We start from the raw sequence: 24,665 nt of genomic DNA, 5'->3' as shown, positions 1-24,665 counted from the left end.
TAGTGGGAGTGTTGCCTCTTTCTTAGACAGGTGTTGATTATTAGTGGGAGTGTTGCCTCTTTCTTTTTTTTTTTTTTTTTTCATGTACCAAGAACCTATTTTTAGCTGAGCCTGTCTCTTACCGGTTTTTTTAATATAACAATATTCTAAATAAATAGAATTTTTGAGAGACAGTTAATAGTTGTATGAATATAAGTGATAGTTCTAAGTAAAGATGTTGATATCATATTGATCACAAAATATTTATTAAGCCCGTAGTCTGGTCAGCTACTGTTGTAAAGCTTATACTCTAATGCAGGGGGCACAACATAAACAGGCAGTTGGCCAGGTTCATTGGTTCCCACCTGGAATGCCAGCTACTCTAGAGGCTGAGGTAGGAGGATTATTTGAGGACAGGAGTTTGAGAGTAGCTGGGCAAAATAGCTGGACTCTGTCTCTAAAAAAAAACAAACAGGCAAATGAGAGTTTCAGGCACTGAAATGGGGTAATATGATAGACAAAGACAGGTGTTGAATATTAGTGGGAGTGGTTTGAAAACTTTTTCAGTATAGGCATTTACAGCTTATACATTTTCCTCTGAACATTACCTTAGCTGTATCTTGTAAGTTTTGGAATGTTGCATTTCTGTTTTTATTCATCTCAAAGCATTCTTTTCATTTCACTTATTTCTTCTTTAACCTATTGATTATTCAGGAATATTTTGTTTAATTTTTACATATTTCTGAATTTCCATATTTTCCTTCTGTTACTGATTTCTTCATTTCATGTGGTCAGAGATCATATATTATATTATTTTAATCCTTTTAAGTTTATTAAGTCTTGTTTTGTGGACCAACATATGGTCTTAGAGAATGTTCCATGTATATTTGAGAAAATGTGTTGCCCTCCTGTTTTTGGTTGGAGTTTTTGTTCTGTAGATGTCTTTTCCATCTAGTTAGCTTATAGTTTTGTTTATACTACTTTTCTTTTTTTTTTTTTTAGGTTTCAGATATATAATTTATTTTATTTATTTTTTTTTTTATTGCATTTTAGGTTTTGGGGTACATGTGAAAAACATGCAAAGTTGTTGCATAGGTGCATTCATGGTAGTGTGATTTGCTGCCTCCCTCCCCCTCACCCATATCTGGCATTTCTCCCCATGCTATCCCTCCCCAACTCCCCCCCCCCCGCTGTCCCCCCCACTCCCCCGCAACAGACCCCCGTGTACAGTGCTCCCCTCCCTGTGTCCATGTGTTCTCCTTGTTCAACACCCTCCTATGAGTGAGAACATGTGGTGTTTGGTTTTGTGTTCTTGTGTCAGTTTGCTGAGAATGATGGTTTCCAGGTTCATCCATGTCCCTACAAAGGACGCGAACTCCTCATTTTTAATGGCTGCATAATATTCCATGGTGTATACTACTTTTCAAGTCATCCATGTTCTTGTTAATCTTTTGCTTAATTGTCCTCCTATTCATTATTGAAAGTGGGATATTGAAGTCCCCAGATATTACTATTGAATTGTCTATTTGTCCCTTTAGTTCAGTTTTTGCTTCATGTATTTTGGTGCTTTCTTTTTTTTTTTTTCTTTGTTTATTGTCTTATTTTCTCTTTTTCTTTGAGGACTTTCTTGTTAGGTGTATATACTTTTTTTTTTTTTTTTTTTTTTTTTTTGACAGAGTCTCGTTCTGTTGTCCTGGCTGGAGTGCAGTGGTGCAATCTCGGCTCACTGCAACCTCCACCTCCCACATTCCATTGATTCTCCAGCCTCCTGCGTAGCTGGGACTATAGGCATACACCACCATGCCCTGCTAATTTTGTATTTTTAGTAGAGACAGGGTTTCACCATGTTGGCCAGGCTGGTCTCAAACTCCTGACCTCAGGTGATCCACCCACCTCGACCTCTCAAAGTGCTGGGATTACAGGCATGAGCCACCTTACCCAGACTGTGTATACATTTTTAATTGTTACGTCTTCCTGACCAATTGAATCTTGTTCTAAAGTGTCATTCTCTGTCTCTAGACAATTTTGTGTCATATTAGTATAATCACTCCAGCTTTATTTTGATTACTGTTTGCATGGTACACCTTTTTTTCCATCCTTTTACTTTCTGCCTTTGTATCTTTTAATCTAAAGTGTGTATCATGTAGACAGCAAATTGGATCATGTGTTTTTAAATTCAACCTGATATTCTCTACTACTATACTTTCTGTTTTTTAATATATGTCTCCTGGGTTTGTTTTTGTTTTTTTATTCTTTCTCTTTTACTGCATTCTTTTTTTTTTTTTTTTTGAGACGGAGTTTCGCTCTTGATACCCAGGCTGGAGCGCAATGGCGCGATCTCGGCTCACCGCAATCTCCGCCTCCTGTGTTCAGGCAATTCTCCTGCCTCAGCCTCCTGAGTAGCTGGGATTACAGGCACGCGCCACCGTGCCCAGCTAATTTTTTGTATTAGTAGAGACGGGGTTTCACCATGTTGACCAGGATGGTCTCGATCTCTTGACCTCGTGATCCACCCGCCTCGGCCTCCCAAAGTGCTGGGATTACAGGCTTGAGCCACCGCGCCCGGCCTGCATTCTTTTATATTAAACATATGCTTTCTAGTGTAACATACTAATTCCTTTAATGAATCTTTAATTGTATTTTTTTTAGTTATTTTCCTGGTGGTTTTTCCAGGCCTTACAATATCCATCTTATCAAAATTTACTGGTGGGGCACAGTGAGTGGCTCACACCTGTAATCCCAGCACTTTGGGAGGCCAAGGTGGACAGATCACTTGAGGTCGGGAGTTCAAGACCAGCCTGGCCAACATGGTGAAACTCCATCTCTACTAACAATACAAAAATTAGCCGGGCATGTGGCACATGCCTGTAATCTGAGCTACGTGAGAGGCTGAGGTGGGAGAATTGCTTGCACCCCAGGTGGCGGAGGTTGCAGTGAACCAGTATTGTGCCACTGTGCTCCAGCCTGGGTGATAATGTGAGACTCTGCCTCAACAAAACAAAATTTACCTAAGATTTATCCTGATTTATTCTAAGGAAATACAGAAACTTTAATTCTATATAAATCCATTTCCTTCCTCCCTTTTTTAGCTATTCTTATTATACATAGTCCATCTATATATATTAGAAACCCAATAATAAATTGTTATAATTACACTTGAGATAATCTTTTATAGGCACTGAGAAAAGGAAAGGAAGTATGTATTTATAGAGTTTGTTATAATACTCTTCCTATTTACCATTTTTTGGTTCTCTTCATTTCTTCCTGTGGATTCGAATTGCCATCTGGTATCATTCCTATACTCAAATACAGCTTCTCTTTCACTCAGTTTTTTTGTGCTTATTGTTAAATATATTACATTTCTATGTTACTGACCCAACAATTCAGTAACATATATATTGTTATATGTATTTGCTTTTTAAATCAGTTGAGAAGGGATAAGTAAATATATAATTATACTTTTATTACTACCTACAAATTACCTTTACTGGCATTCTTTGTTTTTTCATGTAAATTCAAATTACCCTGTGGTGTCATTTTGCTTTCAGCTTGATGAACTTCCTTTAGTAGGCAGGTCTGATAGCAACAGATTTCTCTCGGGTGGCTCATGCCTGTAAGCCCAGCATTTTGGGAGGCTGAAGCAAGATTTTGAGCCCCGGAGTTTGAGGTTACAGTGAGCAATGTAAGATTCTTGTTTGATAGTTTTCTACTTTCAACAGTTTGACCATGTCATCCCACTACCTTCTGGCCTCCATTGTGAGCCAGATGATGATAAGAGTAATCATTAATTTTATTGGATTTTCTTTGTATGTAATTAACTACTTTTCTTTTACTACTTTCATGATTTTCTTTTTATCCTTGGCTTTCGGCATTTTTCCTATGATGAATCCTTATGTGTGGATCTCTTTGCATTTATCCTATTTAGAGTTTGTTGAACTTTGTGGATGTGTAAATTATGTTTTTCATCAAATTGGGCAAGTTGGGAGTTTTTTGGGGGGTTTGTTTTGTTTTTTAAGATGGAGTCTTGTTCTGTCACCCAGGCTGGAGTGCAGTGGCACATTCTTGGCTCACTATAAGTTCCGCCTCCCAGGTTCAAGTGATTCTTCTGCCTCAGCCTCCCAAGTAACTGGGGCTACAGGTGCACGTAACCACACCCGGCTAATTTTTGTATATTTAGTAGAAAGGGGATTTCACCATACTGGCCAGGCTGGTCTCAAACTCCTGACTTCGTGATCTGCCTGCCTCAGCCTCCCAGAGTTTTGGGATTACAGGCATGAGCCACCATACCTGGCCAAATTGGGCACATTTTTACCTATTATTTCTCCTGAATTTTTCTGCTTTTTCCTCTGCTATCTTGATCTTGGTTACTCCCATTACACATATGTCAGTATATTTAATGGTATCCCATACTGCTCTCAGGCTCTGCTCATTTTTTTCTCTTTTTTCTTTTTTCTGAGACAGAGTTTCATTCTTGTTGCCAGGCCGGAGTACAATGGCATGATCTTGGCTCACTGCAGCCTCCACCTCAGCGATTCTTCTGCCTCAGCCTCCCAAGTAGCTGGGATCGCAGGTGCCTGCCACCATGCCCAGCGAATTTTTTTTGTATTTTTTGTAGAGACGGGGTTTTACCATGTTGGCCAGTCAGGTCTCAAACTCCTAACCTCAGGTAATCCACCCACCTCAGCTTCCCAAAGTGCTGGGATTACAGGAGTGAGCCACTGCACCCAGCCTTCTGTTCATTTTTCTTTATTCTTTTTTCTTTCTTTTCTTCACATCGCATCTTGATATATCTTCAAGTGTGGTGTTTCTTGCTTTTGTAAATCACATCTACTGTTAAGCCCTATAGTAATTTTTAAATTTTTATTATACTTTCAACTGCACAATTTCCATTTGGTTCTTTTTTTTAATTCATATTCTTTATTTCATGAGAGATATTGTCATCATACCCACTTTTAATTAGATACGATTTTCTTTAGTTCTTTGAACATACGATGCTCCTGGATTTAAGATGTGGTTTTATCCTAATAAACCTCATCATAAGTTGAAAATACTGTAAGTCAAAAATGCATTTAATACACATAATCTACCAAAAATCACAGAATAATACAGACTACCTTTAAGTGCAGGAGACTTACATTAGCCTATAGTTTGACAATATCAGCTAACACAAAGCCTGTTTTATAATGAAATGTCAAATATCTTATGAAATTTGTTGAATACTAAAAGTAAAAAACAGAATGGTTGCATGGGTACTCACCATTAATGTACACAGCTAAAAGCACTATCATAAAGTAAAAAAAAAAAACAACCACAAATCAAACCATTGTAAGTGGGGGACTTTGTATTTATAATCATTGCTTTGAAATCTTTGTGGGCCAAGTTGCTGCTGCTTGCTCTTTTTTCAATGTATCCACCACATTTTCCTGTTTCTTTGTATATCTCATAATTTTTTCTGAAAAACTGGACATTCAGCCAGACACTGTGGCTCACGCCTGTAATCTCAGCACTTTGGGAGGCCGAAGAGGACCAATCACTTGAGCTCACGAGTTCAAGACCAGCCTAGTCAACATGGCAAAATCCTGTCTCTACAAAAATTAGCTGGGCATGGTGGTATGTGCCTGTAGTCCCAGCTACTCAGGAGGCTGAGGTGGGAGGATGACTTGAGCCTGGGAGGTAGAGGTTGCAGTGAGCCAAGATTGCACCACTGCACTCCAACCTGGGTCACAGAGTGAAACCTTGTCCTAAGGGAAAAAAAAAAAAAAATATATATATATATATATATACACACACACACACACACACACACACACACACATATATTGCAAAAATGATATATTATGAAATAATAATATCTACTGTTTGCTAATTATCTGCCCTCTAGAGGTTGATATTATTTTTTTGTTGCTCATTTATTTGTTTAGTTACTTGGATGAACAAACTCTGAAATCTATTTTCTCTGCCTTGTGCAGCCTCTGATGTCTTTGCTCAGATCCTTTTTCCTTGGTTTTTTTTTGAGATGGAGTTTCGCTCTTGTTACCCAGGCTGGAGTGCAGTGGCGCGATCTCGGCTCACCGCAACCTCCGCCTTCTGGGTTCAGGCAATTCTCCTGCCTCAGCCTCCTGAGTAGTTGGGATTACAGGCACGCGTCACCATGCCCAGCTAATTTTTTGTATTTTTAGTAGAGACGGGGTTTCACCATGTTGACCAGGATGGTCTCGATCTCTTGACCTCGTGATCCACCCACCTCGGCCTCCCAAAGTGCTGGGATTATAGGCATGAGCCACCACACCCAGCTTTCCTTGGTTTTTATCATTTGTCTTAGCTACTGAGGGGGTCACTCCTGGTTTGGCATAAGCCACTTACTGATCAGAGGTTCCACTTAAGCCCCTTAGTCAGTTAGGTTTAACCTATACTGTTAGATATATGTATGGCTTGCAAGCTACTTTCATAATTCAGGGTATTTACTTTTTTGACCCACATTTTAGGCCAAGGACTAGCAGCTTGGAAGATACTTCTCTGATTGTTCCCGAGAAGAGTAGCCTTGGGTGTGCACAGTCTTCAGACAACCAGGAAAGCACGTTATTTTATTTTAAGCCTGGCTTCCTAGGAGTTCCTGGATAAGAATAGCTTTTTGTTCACCCAGTGTTTGGTGAGAGGTTGTGTTTAAACCACTTTTGCCAGTGAAGCTTCCTCCCTATGTTGATAGATCTGTGTGTGACTTGGGGAATGCTTTCAAGTCTGCCTCATTCATTCCCTGCCCTTGTTTGCCCATGAGTGAATGCAGCTTAGGATATGTGCATAGCTTTCCCAACTCCCAGGACTTTTTAAATTTTATTTTTTTAACCTGTTCCTAATATGCTTAATGGATAAACAGATAAGTTCACAAAATTTGAAACCTATAAACAAAAGAAACTTTAAGCGCAGCAATTACTTAAGCAGATCAATAACAATAAAATGTTATCTTTCTTTCATATAAGAAGAAACATATGAAATGCCAAGTTAGCTCAGCAACCTATTAATAACCATCAAAGATTGGTGATAAAGCATTCTTTCAGTGCTGAGATATATAGATATATAGATATAGATAAATATGCACAGTGGAGGATTTGGTAGGCTGTATTCAGATGAATCAAAGGGAGCTACTGAAATGAAGAATCACTTTGTTTTTTAAGCTTTTTCCTTCCTTTTAAAAAATAATATATATTTAAGGTGTATATATGATGTTTCGATACACATATATGTTGTAAAATGATTACTACAGTCAGTCAGTTAACATGTCCAACTCCCAGGATTGACTGTGACTCCAGGAAGGTTCTTCTTGGCTGTCTCTTTCTCTGGTTTTCTCTGTTGAACTTCCAGCTGCTTTGCTCTGTCATTTGTTGCTGCTAGTGTCAAAGAACTACCAGCACCCTCTTATTTGCACTCCATCAAGATCTCTGTTGTCAATACCCTTAAGAAAGGAATTTTCTACATTTCATTCCAAATAAAGTCATCACCAGCCTTTTCCTCCTCACTCCTCTCTCCAGCTGCAGAGTTTCTTCTTTATAGTCAGGCTCAGCTACCAGGCAGAATTTGAACTTTTATGCCACTGAAATTGGGAGGAGGGCAGAATAGGATGGGATAGGACAGCATCCCTCTTCTCCCAGAATAACACCTCTGGCTTTGAGCAGGGGAGAGGGTGGATAACTCCTGGTTCTCAGCTTGCCCTAGGTATGGAATCTCTCAACAGGGAGTTTGAGGTGGGGCATTCAGGGCCCAGTGTTCTCAGCCTGCTGTGCCCAGGGTATGTTTTACCCCAGGAATGGAGGCTAGGTGGGATAAAAGGAGCTTCATTTTTCCTGGTTGCTGTTCAGAATAGAATTTACACAACACAGGGCTGGGAGGTGATGAGAAATGCAAATGGTATGCTTCTTTCTTTCAGGGTAGCCTGAGAACTAGAGAGAGAGGGAACCCCCATCTTCTTGGCCACCTGCCTGGACTAGAGTTTCTAAAATACAGTAGTGGCAGGGAGGAGGAAACAAGGGAAGGGAACAGGTTGTAGATCAAATGCTACAAACTTCTGTGTTCTTACCAAAATGCATTAGTTTTGCTTGTTTGTTTTTTGAGACAGAGGCGCCATCTCATCTCACTGCAACCTCTGCCTCCCAGGTTCAAGCGATTCTCCTGCCTCAGCCTCCTGAGGAGCTGAGATTACAAGCATGTACCACCATACCCAGCTAATTTTTTTGTAGAGATGGGGTTTCACCATGTTGGCAGGTTGGTCTTGAACTCCTCACCTCGTCATCCAACCGCCTCGGCCACCCAAAGTGCTGGGATTACAGGTGTGAACCACCGCACCTGGCCAAATTTTCTTGAATAAATTTTTCTCCATTTGCTGTATGCCCTTAATACAATTTGCAGAGACTAAATTATTGTATTTTATAATTTTTATCAGTTAAAATGTGGTTTTGCTGGAAAGAGGGTATGCCAGCCTCCTTACTCCACCATCTTAGAAATCCTGCTTTGGCTTGAACACTTTATAAGAAAACTCAATAATCCTTTTGAGCTAAACTTCAATTTTTTTTAACATTGATGTTTAAAAGCACAGGAAGAATATAGGAAAAGACCATACATATATACACACCTTTAGATAATACACTCTCTTGCTTTAAAGTATCCCAGGAATTTGTGAAGCAAAACCTTAACTTCTCAGTCCCTCTTTTTCCAAAGGTGACCATTGTTAACAGTTTAATTATGTGTCCTTAGGTATTCTTCAGGACCTGCAGAAAGAGAGCCTCAGATTAAGAAAAAGTAAGTGATATATGAACTGCTTCCATGAAAATCACTGCTATTTTTATTGTGTTTCTAGCCATTCATACTTAGAGAAATTCCTTACCGAGCAGATGATGGAAAGGAGGGAAGATGTATGGCTTCCACTCATCTCCTATAGAAATTCATTAGTCACTGGGGGTGAAGATGATAGAATGTCTGTGAACAGTGGAAGCAGTAGCAGCAAAACCTCATCAGTAAGGAATAAGAAAGGACGACCCCCACTTCATAAAAAAAGAGTAGAAGGTAAGTCTGCCTTTACACTGTGAGACAAGCAATTTGCCTGGTTTTATAAAGTATCAAATAATCTGTTGAAGCAAGGTAATAGTATTAGGCACATGATTTCCTTGTATATTTGATTCACACTGAGATGTTAAGGCCAAAAGGTTGGAATAGACAAAGTAAGACAAAAAAGGGTCAAGGAAAAAGAAGTTGAAGAAGCATGGAGCATAAAGGAGGACAGAGCAAGAGGAAACAATTAGCTAGGTCTATAACGTCAGTCCCCATACTATATGCCTCTAATACATTAAAGTAAGATAGTCACAATGCTATTGTAGTAAAATTCTTCCTAACATAGGTGAGATACAGATAATTTGAGGGTAGATTTCTGCAGCAAATTGAATATACCACCAGAATAGTTTCCAGTTTGGTTGGAACAGTAAGACAGTGATGGCCTCCAGGTTTGGTGCCTCACACCCATAATCCCAGTTACTTGGGAGGCTGAGGCAGGAGGATCAGGAAATTGAGGCTGGAAATTTGAGACCAGCCTGGGAAATATAGCGAGACTCCCATCTCTAAGAAAAATTTTGTTAAAAATTGGTGGCATGCAGCTGTAGTCCCAGCTACTTGGGAAGCTGAGGTGGGAGAATCACTTGAGCTCAGAAGTTTGAGGTTGCAGTGAGCTATGATGATGCCACTGCACTCCAGCCTGAGTGACAGAGCGAGACTCCCATCATTTAATTTTTTTTTTTTTTTTTTTTTTTTGAGATGGAATCTCGCTCTGTCACCAGGCTGGAGTTCAGTGGCACGATCTCATCTCACTGCAACCTCTGCCTCCCAGGTTCAAGCAATTATCCTGCCTCAGCCTCCCAAGTAGCTGGGACTACAGGCGCACACCACCACACTCAGCTAATTTTCGTATTTTTAAAGACAAGGTTTCACCATGTTGGCGAGGATGATTTCAATCTCTTGACCTCGTGATCTGCCCACCTCGGCCTCTCAAAGTGCTGGGGTTACAGGCGTGAGCCACTATGCCTGGCAGGCCCATTATTTAATTTATTTATAAAGGCTGCAATGGCTAAATCTGGTTTTATAAGCCTCTTGGACTCTGGGAAATGGGAAGTTAAAGTGTTATGAAAATCTGATCAATAGTAGGTATTCCTGTCTGGTGGAGGACCTTTGGGCACCCCTCCCCCCCCCCACATGGAAAGTGCCTAACTTCCGGATGAGGAAAGCCCCTCCTCCCTCGCAAGGAGGGTCCCTTATCTCACTCTGTCTACCGCCTTGGCTCGGCCCGATTCCCGGCAGACATCCCCCCCACCCCCAGTCCCTTATCTCACTCTGTCTACTGCCTTGGCTCGGCCCGATTCCAGCAGCCTTCCGGCCGGGCAACCGACTGAACCAATCACCATCCGCCCCATCAGCTCTCCAGTAACTTCTGGCCCGACAAGCTCCCCGCCCGGCAGACATCCCCCCCCCCCCCACAGCCAACCTGACCTATTGCCACCTGCCAAATCAGCTCTCCCACTCCCCAAATCCTTCTACCCCTATAAAAACCGCCGAACAAAGAAAGCCAGTGCGAGACTGCTGACTCTTCCCCCGTTACGAGTCCAGTCCGCCCGGAGACTCTCCAATAAAGCCTAAACTCCTCTTTCATCTGGTCTAATTCGGTCGCGCCTTGGGGTCCAAGTTATGAGGGTCCGGGCAGGTCAGACAATTCCGATATCTAAAAAAAACTAAAAATTGCTCTGTTAAAACAAAGCATTCCTATTAAAATTACTAAGAGATGCCTCAAAGTAAAAATGCTTATTTTCTCAAATAATCTTCCCCCTTCTCCATGCTTCTAATAAATTTTCTCCAAACCAAGTGAAGGGCTGTGATCTGAGTTCTCGCTTGTTCTTTTTATAACTTCTTCTCTTTTAGCATCTTACCTGTGCTGCCTAAGAAAATTACTCACTAAAGGTTTGGCTAAAATCTGTGGCAAAATTAATTCAAATTTAAATCTAATGATTCTTTTCATTACTGGGGAGACAGTATTGACTATTGATGATCCTATAAATTATAACATCAAGAGTTCCAAAATGCATACCTAGCCTTCTCATTATCAGCTATGTGACCTTTGTCACTTATCCTCTGTAAGTTTCAATCATTGATCAAATGAAGGATGAGCAGAGTATTTCTCATGTCAGTTACTCTGTGAGTATTAAATGAGATACTACAAATAAACCATTTAGTACATACAAAGTACTGAGCACAGTGCTTGGCACATAGATAGCATTCAATAAATTATCCAAATGCTACCATTGTATAGTAATGCCTCATATCTGGCATTAGTCAGTAAAGTAGGTAGCATCTATATTTCTTTTCTTTTTTTAATCTCTAGTTCATAGGAAACAGCTGTATTTCAAAAGGAATAAAAGAATTAATATAAATGTTACTGTTTAACAAAATCTCGACAAAGTTTAAGATTTCCTTTCAAATTACAGGTTTGGGACTTAAAAGTCTTTTTTTTTTTTTTTTTTTTTCTTGAAACGAAGTCTCACTCTTGTCCCCCAGGCTGGAGTGCAAATGGTGTAGGTTCAAGCAATTGCCTCCCGGGTTCAAGCAGTTCTCCTGCCTCAGCCTCCTAAAGTGTTAGGATTAGAGGCATGAGCCACCGCACCCGGCCTTAAAAGTTTTTTTTTAAAAGTCTAGAGAAAGAAAATGTAAAATCTTGTCTTTGTAATATTGGAGCCTAGACTTTTCTCTAAAGGATGACTACAGGCATTTTCCCTTTTTTTTTTTAAGATGAGGGTCTCCTCCCTCTTGTTTCCCAGGCTGGAGTGCAATGGCCTGATCTTAGCTCACTGAAACCTCCGCCTCTCAGTTTCAAGTTACTCTCCTGCCTCAGACTCCCAAGTAGCTGGGATTACAGGCACCCACCACCACACTCAGCTAATATTTGTATTTTTAGTAGAGACAGGGTTCACCATCTTGGCCAGGCTGGTCTCGAACTCCTGACGTCAAGTGATCCACTCACTTTGGCTTCTCAAAGTGCTGGGATTATAGGCTTGACCCACTGCACCTGGCTTTTTTTTTTTTTTTTTTTTTTGTAAGAGAGAAAGGATCTCACTCTGTCACCGAGGCTGGAGTGTTTTCCAGCTGCAAGCTCCCTGGCTTAAGCAGTTCTCCCACCTCAGCCCCCAACTAGCTGGGACTATAGGCGTACACCACCACACCTGGCTAATTTTTGTATTTTTTGTAGAGACAGGGTTTCACCATGTTACCTAGGCTGGTCTTGAACTCCTGGACTCAAGTGATCCACATGCTTCAGCCTCCCAAATTGTTAGAATTACAGGCATGAGCCACCATGCCTGGCCATTCTTCAGTGTAATATTCTTATTAGCCAACATTCATCAAATCTTTGTACTAGGAATATGTTTTAACATGGGTTATATCACTTAATCATTTATTTGACTAATATTTGTAAAGCACTTAAGTCTGTCTCTGACACAGTGAATGACATGTAAGTGTATAAATGTCTTATAAGTCAATGCTATTATCTAAATTTTTCACAAAAGAAACTAAAGCTTAGAGAATTTAAATAGCCATAATGTTCACTAATGGTGCAGTCAATACCATTTTCAAGATTAAGAGAAGCTTATGTGGACCAGATAACCTAATTTGTTTAAATTACAAAAAAGAAAACTTCTTTGTCATTTGAGATTTACAAAATGATTAAGATGGGTTGTATTGCAGAACCCTTAGGACGCAGAGTTTCATCCTTCAGAGATGGAAATGAAATGAGAAAGTATTATAAGAAGTATTTTCATTGAGGAATCTCTAAAGGATTAGAAGCATCTATTTAAGATGAGTGAGTTCTTCCTGGAGTTATCCATTCATTCAGCAAGTTTCTGCCAAGTGCCTTCCTAAGAACTAGTTGCTACATATTAGGTATTAATCTGCTATGAGTGCAGATAGGAAGAGAGAGAACAGAAACAGGCTGTTTGATTTCACCATGGTCAATGCTCTGATGCACCAAACACAGGTGATTCTGGGAACATATAGACAGTGACCAAACTTTTAATGAATACAGGAAAATTTTTCTGGAAAAGATGACATGTAGTAGACACCTGACAGATGAGTTTACCAGGTTCAGAACCTAAGTGATAATAATCTTTTTATCATAAAATTTTAGGTGTCATAGAAAATAAAAGTTTTGAATTAAATGTTGAATGAAGTGTTATGAATAGATGATGAAACATGTCTTTGTTAACTAAGAAGAGATTCCGTAGTGAGCTTCAGATTAGAGGAATGAATTTAACCAGACAATTGGTATTTCCAGGCACAGAAAAGCCAATCTAGAATGTACACGTGTCTAATAAAATATCAGAAACCTGAGAAACAGGATGCTCGATGGCAAAGGAGGAACGTCACACACACATCTCTGAGACTTAAGGAGAGGAAAAGCAATGGGATTCATACTATATATTGTGATTTAAATTCTTGAGAAGGAAAACCAAAGCAGTAATACTTTTTAAGAAGCCTTATATTTAGAATAATTTAGAATGTTTGTAGAAACTTGGCCGAGGATAGTAGCTCATGCCTTTAATCTCAGCACTTTGGGAGATGGGTGGATTGCTTTGAGCTCAGGAGTTTGAAATCAACCTAGGCAACACAGCAAAACCCCATCTCAAAAAAAAAAAAAAAAAAACTTTAGGTAATATTTTATCAGCATAGTTTGTAAATAATGCTTTAATCTGCTCAAATCTTTATAAACCATCTTCACCTGGGTGCAGTGGTGCAAGCTTGTAATCCCAGCACTTTGGAAGGCCAAGGCAGGTGGATCACCTGAGGTCAGGAGTTCAAGACCAGCCTGGCCAACATGATGAAACCCCATCTCTACTAAAAATACAAAAATGAGCTGGGTGTGGTGGTGGGTGCCTGTAATCCCAGCTGTTTGAGAGGCTAAGTCAGTAGAATCACTTGAACCCAGAGGCAGAGGTTGCAGTGAGCTGAGATCTCACCACTGCACTCCAGCCTGGGTGACAGAGCAAGATTCTATCTTTAAAGAATGGTAAATGGGGATTGGGTAGGGGTAATCAGGGAAGGCTTCTCTGAAAGACATAGAGGCATGAAAATGGTGTACCTCTCAACCCATCTCCACATGTATAACTTGGCAAAAAAGTTATTGATCAGTGTCCAGTTGTGCAAAGGGATTTGCTTATTTCTCCACAAAAGCCAGTCAGACTTCAATTGCTGCTGACTGGAACCCCTTCAGGGCCCAGGAAATAGGCCTTTTGTTGCTTGAGCAAAGAAAAGCAGGAGAGGTCTCCAGCTGGCTGCAATCTTCTTCTAGGATGAATGAATCTTTAGAGATGGAGGGACTTAAAGAGATGATGATGTGATGATAGCTAACATTCAGTGGTTACATACATTACCTCATTTAGTCCCTACAACTTTGTGAGGTTAGGTAATGATGTCCCCCCCATTGTATATATAAGAAAACTCAACTTTGAAAGTTTAATGACTTACACAAAGTCATATAAATAAGTGGTGGAACTGGGATTTAAAATAGGCAGTTCTAATTGCAGAGCCACACTCTTCACAACTCTATGCTATAACTGTCACCAGAGTTCACTCCACCCACGACATTCTGTGACCCTAACTGGAATTTTACAGATGAGAGTCTGGATAACACATGGCTAAACAGGACTGACACCATGATTCAGACGCCTGGCCCCCTGCCAGCACCACAGCTCACATCCACTGTACTGCGGGAGAACAGCCGGCCCATGGGAGAGCAAATTCAAGAGCCCGAGTCTGAACATGGTTCTGAACCAGACTTTTTACACAAGTAAGTAGCAAAAATTAGTCTTCTTGGTAAAAAAATAATTTAAATACTTAAAAAGTAAAACTAATAAAAACTTTATTTGTTCATGAGAACATATTACTGGTCACTTAATTCACGAGAAATGAAGCCACAAACAAAGGGTAAGCACTTTATGTGAGAAGAGCTATAAAAAGTCTGCAAACATTGTTGGGGATATCAGTTCCTGGAAGTTCACAGATCTTTAAATGTATGGTGTCTTACCAAGTGCTAATTTTAGTTTGAGTGTGCATTTTCATTGGACAGGTCTGTTTCTTCTCAGGGACTTGCCCAGAAGATAATGCAGGTTACTTCCTTGAAAACCTGTAAGAGCTTATGTTATCAGTAGTCTGAACACCAAATAAATAGACTATATTACCTTCATCATCCATTTAATTAATGTTTTGTCTTGTTACATTTATATTTTAAACTCAAACTTTTCATGGATTAAGAATTTTTAAAATCTAACTTGATAAATTCTGAGAATAGTTGCCCTCAAAAAGAGAATCAAGGTCTTACTTTTCTCAATGCTTGTAATTAAAATGTTTTCTAGTACACAGGCCTCTGAAAACTGTAGAGAAGGCAGAGAGTGATGGTGTGTTTTGCTTATAAAAATCTTAACTTGTTGTTTTCCATCCAACTTTGAAATTCTCTCAGCTCCTCACTTGTGTTTCTGTGTGTAGTGAGGTTATGCTATGAATTACTCTGATGGGTAAGAGGAAGAACTCTTACTTGAACTGAACAAATTTAGTTAGCTTGAAAATAGAGACAGTGTTAGAAATATCAAATCCTGGGTTTTCATAAGGCCCCTTTGCTCTAAAGGATCAGCCTTCAAACAAGAGGATACTCACTGTCAGCCATGGTACAACTGGGCATTCTTGTGCTGCTGAGTGTCCTAGAAGGTGGTTTGTCTTATGGCCAGCATCCCTAGATGGGTGACCTAACCAGTATCCCCACCCCTTTTCCTACAAGGTGAGTTTCTCCTTGTTTTAGCAGCCTGCCTTGCCTCTCTGACCTTACCGTTTGTCAGTCCCTGTGGCCATGGTCTGCCTTCTTTTCCCTGTTCCAGGTTTATAGGTTTTAATACCACATGATATAAAGACAGTTACTTAGACACAACTTCATGTGACAGTTTGTATTAGCTAAAAAATCACTGAAGTTTACATCCTATAAAATTCCTGGCTGGACATGGTGGCTCTCACCTTTAATCTCAGCACTTCGGGAGGCTGAGGCATGTCATCACTTGAGTTCAGCAGTTCGAGACCAACCTGGGCAACATGGCAAAACCCCATTTCTGCAAAAATATACAAAAATTAGCCAGGCATGGAGGCATGTGCCTGTGATCCCAACTACTCAGAAGGCTAAGGAATTAGAATTGCTTAAACTCAGGAGGTAGAGGTTGCAGTGAGCCAAAATAACACCACTGCAGCCCAGCCTGGGTGACATAGTGAGACTGTCTCAACAACAAAAAAAGAAAATTAGTCAGGCGTGGTGCCACATGCCTGTGGTCCTAGCTACTTGGGAGGCTGAGGTGCGAGGATCACTGGAGCCCGGGAGGCAGAGGTTATAGTGAGCCGAGATTGTACCACTGCATTCCAGCCTGGGTGACAGAGTGAGACCCTGTCTTAAAAAAAAAAAAATTCCTAAGAGGCATGTTGATGCACGTTTTCATGTGACAGTAAGTTTAGAATACAAGTAGAGATTTGACTCCATAAAGACTGAGAAAAGATGCTATATTCTTCCTTGCTGAATTCTGGAGAGCTTCAGCTGCCAGGCCAACATAATTTCTGTTAGTTAGGGGTCTGCTATCCAGAGCTAGGTACACCTGTGAGTGGGGCAGCAGCCCAAGATGGAGGTCTGAGAACCCTTGTTTGGCAGAGATTTGGGGAACAAGGTTGATAGTTTAAGCATTTAACAATTAGCCTCAGCCAGCTTCTCTTGGAGACTTACAATATCTTTGGGCAACTTAACTGCTTTTTTTATAAAAAGGCACCAGAATAAATCCAGCTAATTCCTCCTACATGGGATTAAGTGAACCTACCTTGGCTTTCTTAGCATGGAGCTCATTAGCTAAATTCATCATCTGCTGCCACAAAATTACTAATAGCATCCTCTTTTAGTCCTCAGATGCAGATCTCTTGGTTAGGCCAGCCGAAGTTAGAAGACTTAAATCGGAAGGACAGAACAGGAATGAACTACATGAAAGTGAGAACTGGAGTGAGGCATGCTGTGTAAGTGTTACATTGAGTATCACAAGAACCTAACGACTATGTGATGCCCGTTATTTTGTGAAATGACTTTGGTATCTTTGATGTTTGGTCTTAGGAGTTAAAATTAGAATTCTTGTTATGCTATGCAGCATAGGATAGGAAAGGAAGGCAATGGGTTAACACTTTCAGCATTTAAATCCTAGCTCTGCCCCTTGGCAGCTACATGGCCATGGGCAAGCTCTAAAACATCTGTGTTGGCTGGGCATGGTGGCTCACACCTGTAATCGCAGCACTTTGGGAGGCCAAGGTGGGCAGATCACTTGAGGTCAGGAGTTCAAGACCAGCCTGGCCAACATAGTGAAACCCCATCTCTACTAAAAGTACAAAAATTATCCAAGCGTGGTGGCAAGTACCCAAATCTAAGCTACTCAGGGGGCTGAGGAATGAGAATCACTTAAACCCAGGAGGCAGAGGTTGCAGTGAAGCGAGATCGCACCACTGCACTCCAACCTGGGTGACAGAGCAAGACTCCGTCTCAAAAAATAACAAAAAACAAAGGTTCCTCATTTGTAAAATTAGTATGATAATAGTACCAATAAGAATTTTAGAGGAATTGACACAGCTAAATAAATGTTAACAACCGTTGTTATTGAATCTAAAATTGTACTTCCTTTTGATGTGTGAGATGAAATCTTGAATGAACCAAAGGAATGATTCTAAATTGTCTTGGGGTTCAGTATAATAATTTGTGTAGTCTACAGGTCATGATTAGAAGGTATACTTCAGTTGGTTAGAAGAGCTAATCTGAGAAACAGTCAGGCCTCCAAATGGTGGAGTCTGATTAGCTTTCTGACTATACCTTTTTCTTATCAGTCGGGGTCTAATGGAGGAAGATGCTGAGCCCATCTTTGAAGATGTGATGATGTCATCCCGAAGCCAGTTAGAAGATATGAATGAAGAATTTGAGGACACCATGGTTATTGATCTGGTAGAGAAATTATATTTTTCTTTTGTTAAAATAAGTGGGGGCATTGGTGTAAGGTGATCCTCTTAGGCCAGGCATGGTGGTTCACACCTATAATCCCAGCACTTTGGGAGGCTGAGGCAGGTGGATCACCTGAGGTTGGGAGTTTGAGACCAGCCTGACCAACATGGAGAAACCCATCTCTACTAAAAACAGAATTAGCTGGGCATGGTGGCACATGCCTGTAATCCCAGCTACTTGGGAGGCTGAGGCAGGAGAAATAGCTTGAACCCAGGAGGCGGAGGATTGCGTAAGTCGAGATCGTGCCATTACATTTCCCTGGGGAACAAGACCAAAACTCAGTCTCAAAAAAAAAAAAAAATCCTCTTATTAGAGTTCTGGGAGGAAGGGTGAGATGAGGAGGAGGTAACATTGACCAACAACAGTGGGCATTTGGATGAGCTTGGATGTTTTTCAAGCCTGCTTTCAAAGCAGTCATATTTTGAATTCTGACAATAACAGAAACTGGTTCTTTTTACCTTCTTAGAAGAGAGCTCATACCAGATCTCTCTCAGCACAGCATGTACATCTGGCCTCTTGTGCTTTAAATTTGAGCCTGACAAAAATCCACTGTGCTTCAGCATAACTAAGTACCTAATATGGGACTTACTCAGTATGAGAAGACATGTTTGAGATATTATAACCATAGATGATACAAAGAACTTATTTTTTTTAGGAATAATATATGGTGGTTATGTTTTTTCAAAAGCTCTCATCAGTTATAGACAACACGTTGACGTAGTTACAGGCGAAATTACATAGGGAAGAAAAAACAGACTCAGTAGAACAGGACTGGCCACATGTTTGAAAATTTTTGAAACTGGGTGATGGATAGAAATTCATCATCCTGCTTTTTCTGTGTATTTGCTAAGGCTGCCTTAAATACCACAGATGGAGAGATTTAAACAGAAATTTATTTATTTATTGAGAAGGCATCTCCCTCTGTCACCCAGCCTGGAGTGCAGTGGTGCGATCTCGGCTCACTGCAGCCTCCACCTCCTAGGTTCAAGTGATTCTCCTCCTCAGCCTCCCGAATAGCTGGGACTACAGGCACGTGCCATCATGCCCAGCTAATTTTTGAATTTTTAGTAGAGACCAGGTTTCACCATGTTGGCCAGAATGGTCTCACTCTCTTGACCGTGTGATCTGCCCACCTTGGCCTCCCAAAGTGCTGGGATTACAGGTGTGAGCCACTGTACCTAGCTCAGAAATTTATTTTTTTTTATCACATTTCTGGAAGCTAGAAGTCTTGAGATGAAGGTGATTTCTTTTGGGGCTTCTCTCCTTGGCTTGTAGATGGCTGCCGCCTTCTTTTGCCTTTAGATGGTCTTTCCTATATGTGTGTCTCCCCTTCTTATAAGGGCCCCAACTATATTCAATTAGGGTGCACCCATATGACCTCATTTTACCTTAATTACCTTTTTAAAGGTCCTGTCACCAAATACTGGTGTGTTCTGAGGTACTGAATTAGGACTTCAATATACACATTTTGAAGGGACATAATTCAGCCCATAACATTCTGGTTTGTATGTTGTGAGTTTTCCATAATGAAAAGTTTTTGTAAGTTTTGTAAATATAACTGAGATCATATTACTCCAATCTATAACCTCCCTGCCCCCACCTCCCACCTTTCCATTTACCTGCTTTGGGGAATTCACAGAGGTTTATCACCTAGTATTTAATCAGTTTTATAATTTTTCTGTGACTTTATAAAGGGACGATATGTCCTGGGCATGTAGGCCCAAAGTTATTTATATGTATGTACATGTTCAGTTTATTCATTATAACTTGGAAGTTTTACACATTGTTTTTGCCAACATAATTAAAAGCCAGAAGTAGTTTTTTAAAAATCTGTTTCATATAAAAGCCAGATTCTCTTCTTCCTTTCAAAATTGACTCTTAGCAGTTCTATGTATTTATGATACTGTCAGAAATATTAGCTGATTATCCCAATTCATTGTCTTAATTTCAGAAAAAAATTAAGAAACTGATTTCTCTTTCCAGCCTCCATCAAGAAATCGGCGCGAGAGAGCTGAGCTAAGGCCAGACTTCTTTGACTCTGCAGCTATCATAGAAGATGATTCAGTAAATGTTAATTACTACTTTTTGTTTATGGTTTCTGAGTCCTTCCTGTTTATGCATGAAATTAATAATTATGTTTCTCATTTTTCTAGGGATTTGGAATGCCTATGTTCTGAAGTCTGAAGAAAATTTACAAATCTGGAACTCTATTATTTAGAGCTAGAGGCCTATATACTGTGATAGCTTGTATGGGGAAAAACACTTTTGATGCAATCTGATTTGTTTTTTAATCAAATGATTAAGGTCAGTTCCTTTTTGCAGTGACAGAAGAGGAGCATGTAAATTACCCAAGGGAATGTTGGTGAATGTCAACTCAGAAAGACTGACCTGAAAATCATTTGAGTCCTACTATTGGACTTATCCCAATACAGATGTGTGTGTTTTTCTGGAGGGAGGAAGAAATTTTAAATTTTTGAAACAGCTGTCAAGATAAACACTGTTATACACCTGTTTTATGAAAACTCAACATTGAGTAAAAAAAAATATTTTTAACTTTATTTTCCTGTTGTACAATTTAAAAACCGTTTTAACATTTTGCCTTTTTATGTTTTAAAAGCTAACCATTTTTATTAAACCTATGAGTAAGCAGCTCATCCTAATTGCTGAAGAGTGTTTTGGAGCTCACTGGATTTGGTTGACCTTGTGGAACACAAATATGAAGGAGCAGAACATTGACAAGCTAAGATGAAATTCTGATACAGTGCATCTCTGCCAAAAACCACACACCCTCTGTGGATATGGATATGAATTCCCAGATTTTATATACTCTTGAATAAAAAGGTTTATTTTTATTTATAAGTGGGCATAAAATAAGAAATGTCCTTGCAGCCATTTTTCCAACAGATGCTGTACACCGTTCATTTTATATAGACTAGGGAGATTCGAATACAGTGCATTTTCTATTGGTATTTGTTCTGTGCATTTTTAGCAACTTCTACCAGCAAATAAAGTATTCTCAGTAAAACAAAAATGATTCTCAAGTTATCAGTTTGCTGTTTTTACCACTTATTTCATGCCCTGCCAAATTCAAGTTACACAGATTTCCGTTTTCTTAAGATAATAATGAAGAAATCCTTTATCATTCAAAAGTAACTTTAAGTGTAACATAACTGTGTCTACTTCCCATGCACTTAATACCCTTATGCGCTAATTTTGTGAATTAAGTTTACTGATTATAGAAGTATGTGCCGCATAGAAGTCTGTGCTTAGAGGGTGAAGTTCCTAAGCTTACCTTGAATTACAGCTACATTTCATTGTTAAATGTGCATATTAAGAAAATACTTCTTCTTTTGGGGAAAGAAATTATGAATCTTCAGGACAGTCGTCTACAATGGTTTAGAGTTACATTCTGCCTAGACTCTTATGACTTACTTGCTGCTATTGTTTTAAAAAGCCCGCTTAGTTTCTTCCTTTCCGATTTCTAAAGTAAGCCTCATAATTTCCAAACCAATCCATCCACAGCTGTTCTGGGCTGGTTTTTAAAGTAGCTGCAACAGAATCATGAGGCTTTCCCTTTTTATGAAATATGAAAAATGTTTTTAAAAATTCTGCGCACCCAGTGATCATCTTTTGTGCGGGAAAGCAAGATGGATGATTATATTCATCCTTTTAGTAAACAAACACGAAACATTTTTCTCAACATTTGTACAGTTCTGAAAAAACTTGGTCACCAAAAATGTTTTCTCTGCTAATTCAGCAATTCTTGGGCTCCAGTTAGTTAGTTAGTTAGGGGAGCTGGGGCATCAATTTCTCCCAGAATTGTGGGTTCACTGGAAGTGAAGGCACAGGAATGACTGGACTGTCTACCCCAGCCCTGCCTCCCTGTGGTTTTGGCCGGGGAGCAAGCCATGAGGTGCCCTGGCACATGCACAAACTGATCTTTGTATCACAGTCTCGTATCGAAAACAGACGCCGACAGAATTGTAGACTACCATGCCACACACAAAAAAGGCTTAATATCTACTCCAATGGGTTTCCAGTTCAGTTTGAAGTCAATCAAATTTTTGTATTTTCAGTGTCTCCTTGATTGGTTTTGCTAGTAATTCTGTAAATTGTACATTTGCAATATGAAGTTTTTTTCCTTTTGTACAATTTGAAACTGATGCTTCACCTTTCCTTTAATAAACTATTCAAAATCAGGCTTGTGGTAGTCATCCTATTGTTCCTACTAGGTATGGCTTTAGAGAGATGATTTTCTGTCCTGTGGCTCTTGAGAGAGTTTGCAATTTCTGACAGTTTGTTAAATCACAGCAAGCTAACCATATTAGTGAGGTGGTGGTTTTGTTGTTTTGGCTTTTTTTTTTTTTTTTTTAAAGCAGAATTTAGGACTAGCCCACTAACTTTCATTCCTCAGATTTCTCTGGAGTGTGGGTAGGCCAAGTCATCTGTTTAGGAGTCTGATTCAGGGAACATCCAATAGCCTGTAGCCTGGGACCTCCCAGCTTGAGATTTTGGGCTTATATGCAAAATTACACCCTGGCAGTGCCCTTTTGTGAAAACCACATAGATTGAGTGCAGCTATAGAAATGAGATTTTCAGGCAGGCATGATATCTCACACCCATAATCCCAGCACTTTGGAAGGCCAAGGTGACTGGATCACTCAAGCTCAAGAGTTCGAGACCAGCCTGGCAACATGGTGAAACTCCATCTCTACAAAAAATACAAAAATTATTACCTGGGTGTGGTGGTGCACACCTGTAGTCCCAGCTACTTTGGAGGCTGAGGTAGGAGGATGGCTTGAGCCCGTAACATGGAGGTGGTTGTCGTCAGTGAACTGAGATTGCACCACTACTGAACTGCAGTCTAGGTAACAGAGCCAGACCCTATCTTTAAAAAAAAAAAAGAAAAGTTGTGGCATTAGACCTCCTCACTCAAGGTCTGGCAATACGAGCTGAGTTCATGAAATGGCCTAATATGCCTATGCAGAAAAGCCAGAGGTGTGGAAGACAAATCAGGTAAACTTTCCAGGCAGCCAAGGAAGGAAGGTGATGTAAGAATGGTTTGTCCAACAGCTCACCATGATGGTTACAAGAATATGAGACTAGATCAGGACTATCCCTCGGGTCAGGCTTGCAAATCTCCCACTTCTGGCTGTAACTCCCTGTTTGGCCCTGTTCCCAGGTAAGAGAGTCCATCAAGCAGGGACTAGTATTCATGGGAAACAAAGGTTTGATGCCACTCAGGCTTGGTTTTTTTCTTTTTGAGACAGAGTCTCAGTCTGTCACCCAGGGTGGAGTACAGTGATGTGATCTCAGCTCACTGCAATCTCCGTCTCCAGGGTTCAAGGGATTCTCCTGCCTCAGCCTCCCAAGTAGCTAGAATTACAGGCACCCACCACCACACCTGGCTAAGTTTTTTTATTTTTAGTAGAAACAGGCTTTCACCATTTGGGCCAGGCTGATCTTGAACTTCTGAGCTCAAGCAGTCCGCCTGCCTTGGCCTCCCAAAGTGCTGTGAGTATAAGCATGGGCCACCGCACCCAGCCTTAGGCTTTTCATATTAGACCAAGCTCAGATACGATTTTATCCCTGCCCCTTCCGAGTGCCTTGTCCTGTAGTGGTCTCTATCAGGTATCACTCTTTAAAAAGGATCTTTCTGCTCCCAAGGACACATAAAGGGGGTATTTTCACCACCCAGGACAGCAGGAACATGCTCAAAACTATTGAGGTTGCCACATTGGCTAGAATATGCCAGCTGGATTCCACAAAGGCCCCAGAGTGGGGCCCTGCCCATCAAGTGGCTGCAACTCTTGCTTGGAATTGTAGAAATCCCATGCTGACATCAGAGGTACACAGAGTATGAGGACCAATAGTTCTCTCTAAAAGGGTAAAGCCATAGCCCTCCAGAAATCCTTTAAAACCAGAAAGACAAAACAGTCACATCTGTTGAATAGGTGAAGTGGCTGATTCATCGACTCCATCAAGAGTTAACTCCACATGTGGTTGAGTATCCTTCACAGGCTTCTTTGGCCGGGCAGACCACATCATAAGCAGCAGTACCAGGACAAACTATCAATCAGTCCAACTAGAGGCAGAAAGTTGGGCTGGGGAGACCAAGACAGGGTCAGAAAAAAAAGGAGCTAGAAGAACTTTGCAACAAAAGCACTTTTTAACAAGCATTAGAAGGCTGTGTTGTAGATATGCTCCCCGTTACTCTAGCAACTTGAAAAGATGACTGGCTATCTCTGTTGGCACTGCTTTGCAAGGGATTCATGCAGGAGATAGGAAAGCTGTCTAAATGTAGCTTTTTGGGTTCTTTGAGACACAAGCCAAAGGGAACAGACCACCAACCTCCCTCACCCATACTTTTATGCCAACCCTTAGAAGTCCATCTCACTTTCCTCATCAGTTGAGTGGCAGTATTTCAGAATTGTTAGAACACAGGCTTGGGGTCAAACCCATCAGAGTTCAAATCCCAACCTCACCACTTGTTAGCTGTGTGGCCCAAGAGTAACTAGCTTAACACAAAGCAGAGGCAAGACCAGCAAGACCTTAG

General features: G+C 40.4%; 1 protein-coding gene and 1 long non-coding RNA gene across 4 annotated transcripts in view; one reads left to right on the top strand and one right to left on the bottom strand.

Annotated features, from left to right (window-relative positions):
• Positions 1-22,310, top strand: part of STAG1 (STAG1 cohesin complex component) — a 415,374-nt gene extending 393,064 nt beyond the window's left edge. For all 3 annotated transcript variants that reach the window (XM_012451163.2, XM_064378722.1, XM_012451164.2), the window contains 6 exons: positions 8,828-9,033; positions 14,668-14,842; positions 16,975-17,085; positions 17,938-18,052; positions 20,093-20,173; positions 20,263-22,310. In XM_012451163.2, coding sequence (XP_012306586.1) covers positions 8,828-9,033; positions 14,668-14,842; positions 16,975-17,085; positions 17,938-18,052; positions 20,093-20,173; positions 20,263-20,286 — 712 coding nt within the window. In that variant the 3' untranslated portion in view covers positions 20,287-22,310. The remainder of the gene's footprint in view (positions 1-8,827; positions 9,034-14,667; positions 14,843-16,974; positions 17,086-17,937; positions 18,053-20,092; positions 20,174-20,262) is intronic.
• LOC135275878 (uncharacterized) lies at positions 1,616-13,877 on the bottom strand. Its single transcript, XR_010343455.1, has 3 exons — positions 8,603-13,877; positions 2,547-5,720; positions 1,616-2,243 (listed from the first exon to the last, which is right to left on the bottom strand). It is a non-coding gene; the product is annotated as an uncharacterized LOC135275878 (long non-coding RNA).
• Positions 22,311-24,665: the final 2,355 nt, after the last annotated feature.

Source organism: Aotus nancymaae, unplaced genomic scaffold (assembly GCF_030222135.1).
Source record: "Aotus nancymaae isolate 86718 unplaced genomic scaffold, 86718_ANA_hifiasm-v0.15.2.pri h1tg000019l, whole genome shotgun sequence".
Taxonomy (NCBI): domain Eukaryota; kingdom Metazoa; phylum Chordata; class Mammalia; order Primates; family Aotidae; genus Aotus; species Aotus nancymaae.
The sequence above is the reverse complement of the archived record's forward strand: the minus strand, read 5'-3'. Positions and strand labels throughout refer to the sequence as shown.